This window comes from Cherax quadricarinatus, chromosome 75 (genome assembly GCF_038502225.1).
Source record: "Cherax quadricarinatus isolate ZL_2023a chromosome 75, ASM3850222v1, whole genome shotgun sequence".
Classification (NCBI taxonomy): domain Eukaryota; kingdom Metazoa; phylum Arthropoda; class Malacostraca; order Decapoda; family Parastacidae; genus Cherax; species Cherax quadricarinatus.
In genome coordinates this window covers 6,736,707-6,745,085 of record NC_091366.1, presented here as the reverse complement: position 1 = coordinate 6,745,085, position 8,379 = coordinate 6,736,707, and the positions used below count along the sequence as shown (strand labels likewise).

Here is an 8,379-nt window from a genome sequence, read left to right as displayed (position 1 = left end):
TTCATGACTTTGCATTTGGCAGGGTTAAATTAAAGGAGTCAGTTGCTGGACCAGGCTTGTAGCCTGTCCAGGTCTAGTCCTGCCTGATCCTTCACCAATTTGGTGCTCATTAACTACATATCTGCAAATGAGGACACTCGAGTCTATCCCTTCTATTATGTCATTCACATGTACCAAAAACAGCACAGGTCCTAGGATGGACCCCTGTGGAACCCCACTTGTCACAGGTGCCCACTGATGCCTCATGTACTGACTTGTTGCCTCCCTGTCAGGTATTCTCTGATCCATTGCAGTGCATTTCCTGTCGTGTGCCTGATCCTCTAGCTTTTGCAGTAACCTCTTGTGAGGAAGTGTGTTGACAGTAGGTTTGCAACACTGGATTTTCTTTCTCTGAAAGTGTGCTGGTTGTCAATTATAGGTGCTACACAACTTTGCATACTACACATGTTAGCAACAGGTCTGTAGTTTAACGCCTCATGTCTATTTCTTTTAAAAAATTGGGACTACATTTGCCATTTTTTCCATACCTCAAGAAGTTACCCCAGTTTCATTGGATGTATTGAAGGTCTTTGTTAGTGGCACAGCATCTTTGCTCCCTAAGGATGCACAGATGTCTGGTCCCTCTGCCTTTGAGGTGTCAAGTTCACATTTTTCCACCTCTGTTCTTTTTCAAAATTAGTCATTTCAATGACTTCCTGCACATTTAAGGAATTTTAAGTAAAAAATAATTAAGAGGGTAACTTTAATAAAAGCTATCAAATGCTTGTATAATAAATAAATACATTAAACTATTAAAAGTTAAAACATCACCCTAAAATTTGACTTCCATCAACACCCTTTGTGTTTACTTTCAGCTTGAGCAAGCCTTGTGATAACGATGTAGACACCAAGACGAAGGTTTCCATTTGCAATTCCACGACCTCTAGTGCGTATGGCCTTGCAACACGAACTTTTTGATACAGCTTGAACCCCTACCAAAAGAAAAAATTCATTACTCATTTGAAAGTAAACCTTTCAATTATTTTCTTTAAACTTTCTGCCCCCTCTAAACAAATGTTGAAGTCTTTCCAGATATTAATGGCCAATCACAAGCTATAAATAAATATTTACAAAATTAATACTATTCAGTCTAAAGCACTAAATGTTTTACCATGTTCACCAGCAATTTTTAACCATCTTCAACATGCTTACAGTTGTCAAATTCCTACATTTCACAAGAGGTTCCTAAAATGTGCTAAATTGACAAGCATTTTAACATTTCATTGCAATACAGCAATGCCCTAGAACCCTCATGGTTTAGTGCCTAGTTTTAATAATACAACTAACTAAAAAAAATTACAGCAGTACAATAAATGTATGCAACATGCCATGAAATTACTAATCAAAGCCAATATAAATTAAAAGATTTTGAAAAATTCTAAGTTAAATTGATATTGGTGGCTGCAAATTTTACCGATCTACACAAATGGCCAGGCAGTAAATTACAAGGACAGTACTTTACCAAGTTCTTAAAGCAACTGCTATATCCACTTTGCCTCAACTTCAGCAGTCTACCTAACCCTTCTACTATAATTATTTAAACAGGAAGGCTTAAAATATTAGTACAGCACTGAAAATTAAATGGACAGCTTATCCTTACCAAAACAAATAAAAGGCTTAGTGCTAGACAAAGTTAAACCCATGTATATTACTAATTAAAAGTAATAAATAGCAAAGTTAACCAAAATCTACAAATCAGTGAATGTAACTTTAAAAAAAAGCTAATTCTCAGTATCCATTTCATTAAAATAAGCCTTAATTGATTTTAAACTTTTTAAATTTCCTATAAACAAATATTTAAACTTGCCTCTAGAGGAAAGTATTCATAGACATCCAGTCTTTCCTCAACTTGCGACAAGAGTAACAAGTACAGACTCTCGCCAACTGTCAGAGTTGCTTGATCAACAACACCAAATGTGTCCAAAGATTCAAATTCTGCAAAACTCCCAGTCTCATTGCTATATCTGAAAACCTGCAACACACCATGAACATTAAATTATGCCTAAATTACCTAACCCCTACCATGGTTTCTTTGCAATCTTAACATCGAGGCATAACTCAAATTACCTGCCTTTTCTATATTCTCCACAGGAGTAAGCAGCAGTAATTCCAACAAATTTACAGACATTTCTAAGTCTAAATGATACTTTGCATCAATATGCACAAGCCATTTACAGCATCATTTGCATTTAGAAACTGAAACTGAGCACTTCAATTATATAAGAGAATTTACCCACAAGGGTGTCTGGGAAGTATTCTGCTTTACTCCAAAGATAGGTACCTACAACTTAAAGATTTCTCAATAGCAATTACCACAGTATTTTACTTGAACATTAACCCATAACATTGTGAAGAATTATACAAATAACCTGCATATACAAAAACTACTATACACTGGCCAAACTCGGACAGTGCACACATGTGAGCGAGTGATTCGTGCATTTCACTTACTAGTACTTTTTTGGTATATTCCAGGTTTTCTTCAAAGACTGGATATTTGGCAGCTTTAAGTTGTGTTAAACTAAAGAAATTTTCTTCTTCTGGCCGGACAGACTTCATAAACATGCCAGAGGTAACGTGATCCGCAACGTATTCTCCTTTCGATATAAACTGCAAAGAATAAAACGAACGGTAGTATTCTGCAATTTTATTTATAAAAAAAAAAAAAAAAAATTTTTTAAAGTACATACCTCCTCTCCAGTACTATCCCAAATGTACACTTTTGATATAGCTGTATACACATCTATATTTTCAGTTCCCAACTGATTAGCCACTAGCAAAAACCAATTTCCATTTATCTGTAAAGATAAAAAAATCCCTTTAATACCTAAAAAGGAAAGGCTTGAAAGTATATTTAATACTAATGCTTTTAATTAAACTGCAGCACTAAGATGCTGCCTGGAAAAAATTCACATTAGTCGGTTTGGCTCAAGCATACAATTCGTCAACAAAATGGAACTTTAAAATGTGCATCAATATCCTAAATTAAGACTGAGCCAAGGGTACAATATCTTTCATACCTGCAGGGTTTTTTTTTGGGGAGTCAACACCCACACAGCTTTGAGAATTATGAAAATCAGGCAACAAGGTGTGTTTCTCCTCCCCCCCCCCCCCCTTCCCCAGTTTCCCATTACCAGTCCTGACAATGATGAACTTACAGTTGTGCAATTTCAAGCATTACATTGAAAATTTAATACCATGCAGCACCAATTTAAAGACCAATCAAACTGCACAATTTTTTTTTTTTTTTTTTTTTTTTTTTTTTTAAAGTTAACCATAAGCTAATACCCCTGCATCCACAGATTCAGTATCTGCAGTTTTGTTTACTGCAGTCAATACTCAAATTTGCATAATTGCTTCACAACTTAAGCTTTTTAAGAACTGCCAGCACTTGGAAGTACTTCACTTAAATTATGCACAAATCAGTATCAAACTGTAGTAAGTATGCATAGCACACAGGGTTTGCTACTATCCATGGTTTTGGTATCACAGCAGGTCCTGGGAATGCATCCCCTGCAGTTACAGGGGTCCTACTGTACTTTACCTACAGTTAAATCCCATGTGAATATTTAAATTTTAAACTATTTAAACTAAACCACTACCGTTAACTAGATTTTCCTATACAAGTATTTAAATTCAATTTTGCTACTTACTTTGGTCAAGTCTAATTTTGCAGCACTCCTGTGGGTCCTCTCTTCCCACACTTTACTCAAGCTCGAGGTGTAGCTGTTATACTTCAGCGTCGTTATACTTGTCTCTGATGTAGAGTTTGTGGCTGCAAGTAAATATTTCTTCAATTATATGTAAAAAGGTATACAAGCCTAGTTATCAATGAAACTATGTGAAGCCCCCTTGTTATACAAAGCATTTTGGCCAAATTAGGTCAATTTGGTACCCAGGATGCAAACCACAGTCTGCTAACGCCCAGGTACCCATTTTACCAGTAGGTGAAAAAAGGACAGTTTTAGTCGTAAGGAAACTGATGCTTCCACTTATACTGGGGATTCAATCATGGACCTCAGTATCACAGCACTGTGCACTATCAATTTTCTGGCATTCAATTGGTACACTGCCAAATGCAAGATTAAAAAAGTGGAAGTAACACCCAATTTCCTACTTTGAACCTTAGCTGCTAAAGGCAGCTCACTGAAAAGATGCTATACATAAAGCTATCTAGTGAATCTGTCTTGCAATAAAACAATCAAGTCTCAAATTTTACTTTCCTCGCTTACCAATATTTGCAAACTTTACAAAGCAATGTCTTACCATCCTCAAACATTGCTATGGTTACAACATATGCAGCACTTCCATCGATGAACATTGCAGAATCTATTACTAATCCCAGCGACATTTGAGCCTTCAGTACAGTATGTAGGTAGCCATCACTATTACTAGACACCTCAATAGCCACAGATGCCTCTGGATGGCAGCTATGGATAAAATTCATTTAGTAAAATCCTGAAAACTTTGCATCATAAAATTTCATAATACTCTACTACCAATATGCATTTCATTGCAATTACCCTATTAGACAATTTTTAACATTTGATAAAGCCTTAACTAGATAGTTCAATTCACTGAAAAGCAAAGCTTTTAGTCTGAATTTTTAATGTTCTTACTGAATTAAATTTTGGCAGTACAAGACTAGTACAGAGCTTCCTTAAATATGTCAAGGTGCAAGAGAGGGAGGGGGGAGGGGGAGGGTCACATGAAAACCAGGTTGAATTTTCATGTCCCCTGACCAGTGAGAAAGCACAAAGCTTCTTCACACAAAGTAAAGACTAACTTTACCACAACTAAAAAATATGGAAACAGCAGTTATCAAGTGTAATATTAACCTGCAACTCACATTAAAGTTAATGTAATCTGAAGATTCATAGCTGGCCAGCCAAAGATGAACACTGATCCTGGGAATATTATGCTTGCCTCCTCTGCTACAGTACCAGTCTGGCTAACCTAGTAGATAAAAATTAAAAGTTGCTTAAACAATTACAATTAGCTATGCTAGATAAAATTGTCTACTCCATTAGAACAAGTACAAACTAACTGCAGGCAAAGGTAATTTTTTTTTTTTTACAATATTTTAGCTATTAAGAAAACTCGGTAAAATTCTCAACATGCTTCAATGATTAAGTATTGCTATCAAGGCAAGTTAAGACTCCTGGCACAGTAAACTATTTTAGACAATTCTGCTCTGGATAGGGAATTTTTGTTCAGCAGCTCAAGTGTGTACATCCAGCCCTCTTTCTGACCAAAGTTTGTATTACTTACCTTATACAACCTTGTTTCTGCATCACACACGCAATCCCTATCGCAGCTTTTCACACTCAACAATGTGTTGCCACCTTCAAGGTTATAGTCGGTTATGAACTTCATACCTCCGAAGTACCTTAATTTATAATAGTTAACTTTTTCCAAGTAGGCCAGAACCAAAAACATGGCTGCAACAAGGAGACAACTGTCAAGCACATAGGCAAGGATAGGCATAAAATTGTAACTAAAGATTGTCAAAGCTAAACTGCTAAAAGACCTGGAAAGGAACTTGCAGTGACTTCTAAATGAAAGGCTAGTATATAAAAAAAAACCAAGTGCCTGTGCTAAAAGTTTACTATCCATAAACAATTGGACATTCAAAAGGTCACAGGACAAAACTGACTAGAATAATCTCAAAATAACCCTTTCTAACAAGGAAACTCCATAAGGGATGGGGGAGGGAAACCAGTTTTAGCACAGGGGAAACTGCTTTTGTATGCCCTAGTTTGTAAAAATGTACAAAACCTATTTTAACATTTCCCACAAGAAATAAATCCAATTATTCCATTCCAGACATCAAAAAATTTATAAAACATGTATTTTAGACTAACTAGTTTTACATACAAACTAGGGCATACAAAATAAAGTTCTACTGTACATACAGTACAGGAAAACCATTACAGGTTACATTATGGTTATTCCATCAACAAATAGTACATTTCATAACAATCCTCACCTCTAGCTCCTGCATAATTTTCTCTTGTTATAGTTTCAATTTCATTTTGTAAGTCCTTTATGTATTCATATCTATTCTCCAATTCAGAATTCAGAATAGAGATATTCTGGTCAAGACTATGCAAATCTTGGCTAACTGTACCGTTGACTTCAACTAATGATGAAGTTCTGACAGAAGCTTCAAATGTCTGAAATAAGTTAATATGCTTTAACTGACTTGCTACCATATAATGGTTTGTATACTTTACCAAGTAGTATCACACCAAAAAGCACAATTAAGCCACTTCAGATCATTAATATTTAAATCTCAAGTTTGGGGATTTTATCACCAGGTATTTCAAGACTTAGACTTACTCTCACACACACACTTACACACACACACACTTACACACACACACACTTACACACACACACACTTACACACACACACTTACACACACACACACTTACACACACACACACTTACACACACTTACACACACACACACTTACACACACACACACTTACACACACACACACTTACACACACACACACTTACACACACTTACACACACACTTACACACACACTTACACACACACTTACACACACACTTACACACACACTTACACACACACTTACACACACACTTACACACACACTTACACACACACTTACACACACACTTACACACACACTTACACACACACTTACACACACACTTACACACACACTTACACACACACTTACACACACACTTACACACACACTTACACACACACTTACACACACACTTACACACACACTTACACACACACTTACACACACACTTACACACACACTTACACACACACTTACACACACACTTACACACACACTTACACACACACTTACACACACACTTACACACACACTTACACACACACTTACACACACACTTACACACACACTTACACACACACTTACACACACACTTACACACACACTTACACACACACTTACACACACACTTACACACACACTTACACACACACACTTACACACACACACACACACACACACACACACACACACACACACTTACACACACACACTTACACACATGCACTTACACACACACACACACACACACACACACACACTTACACACACACACTTACACACACACACACACACACACACACACTTACACACACACACACACACACACACACTTACACACTTACACACTTACACACACACACACACTTACACACACACACTTACACACACACACTTACACACACACCTTTTATAAACCATGCATTTAAAGTACATAAAACTAGCAAGTAATTAGGGATTGAACAAAAATAACAGCAAGAAAATGTACAAGCTGGATAATGAACTTTCAGATCCAGATGTGCAAAGTCACTTTCACTTATATACCCTAATAACTTTTTAAAGGCAGACAAGAATGCTAGTCTGGAAAATTTATTGAAATTCACTCAGATTCACTTAAGCATCTAAATTATTGGTAATGTCTGCAATCCCTTTAACTATTCAAGAATGAAAGCAAGAAAAATTCCAATTTTACTCTGCAAGTTTTACAAACTTCCTTTGGGAGTACATACTTTGTCACTCAAATTAAATTCTAGAATGATCAGCACAGTTATACAGCATTAGTAAATTATTAATGTCAATTATCTTTGTTCCCCCACCTTCCTAGTTAAATTCCTATATGCATCCCAATGATTTTCAAAATTAAGGCCTAACCAGTGGGCAAATTTAAAATTTATTCCAGTCTGTCAAGCTATAGTAAGGGTGGCAAAGAACCTCCCAGCAGGGTGGTTAAGAAATTGGTCTGCTCAATCCTTACAAGACACTAAATATTTCTGTAAGGTGTACATATCTGGGCATGGTGCACAAACCAATTTAAGCTTCTCAAACTTAGAAAATAACAGAACCCTAGCTGGTTTATTTTCCCTCTGCCCCCCCCCCCCTCCCTAGAACCTACCTGTGCTTTAGAGAATACACTGGCCAAAATAGTTCATGCCCTTTTTATTACTGGTGCATTGCAATATGCAAACTTTAGGGAAATTTAGTGCTGGGTCCAATATTCAGTAGCATGAAATACAAACTACAAAAAATAATTAATACATACTTTAAATGTCTTAAAATTTGTACGGCAAATTAAAAAATTGTAAAAGTCTCGGAAACTAGGTACACTAGAGCACTAAATGTAAATAAAGATTTTCTGCAAGCACAACTATTTGCTGCAGTGAGGTATGCCTCTAGAAAGTACTAGAAAATTTGCCACCATGCAAGAGTGCAACAAACTAGTCATAACCTGTCCTACATTAATTGGTTTCAAGAGCCGTGACAACCCAATCTCA

At 36.3% G+C, this 8,379-nt stretch overlaps 1 protein-coding gene across 2 annotated transcripts in view; it reads right to left on the bottom strand.

Annotated features, from left to right (window-relative positions):
* Positions 1–728: 728 nt before the first annotated feature.
* LOC128691773 (uncharacterized) overlaps positions 729–8,379 on the bottom strand; it is a 54,197-nt gene continuing 46,546 nt past the window's right edge. For both annotated transcript variants that reach the window (XM_070100990.1, XM_070100989.1), the window contains exons 33-41: positions 6,029–6,215; positions 5,311–5,480; positions 4,889–4,995; positions 4,306–4,469; positions 3,693–3,814; positions 2,730–2,837; positions 2,491–2,649; positions 1,847–2,011; positions 729–971 (exon numbers count right to left, since the gene is read on the bottom strand). In XM_070100990.1, the coding sequence (XP_069957091.1) occupies positions 807–971; positions 1,847–2,011; positions 2,491–2,649; positions 2,730–2,837; positions 3,693–3,814; positions 4,306–4,469; positions 4,889–4,995; positions 5,311–5,480; positions 6,029–6,215 (1,347 nt within the window). In that variant the 3' untranslated portion in view covers positions 729–806. The remainder of the gene's footprint in view (positions 972–1,846; positions 2,012–2,490; positions 2,650–2,729; positions 2,838–3,692; positions 3,815–4,305; positions 4,470–4,888; positions 4,996–5,310; positions 5,481–6,028; positions 6,216–8,379) is intronic.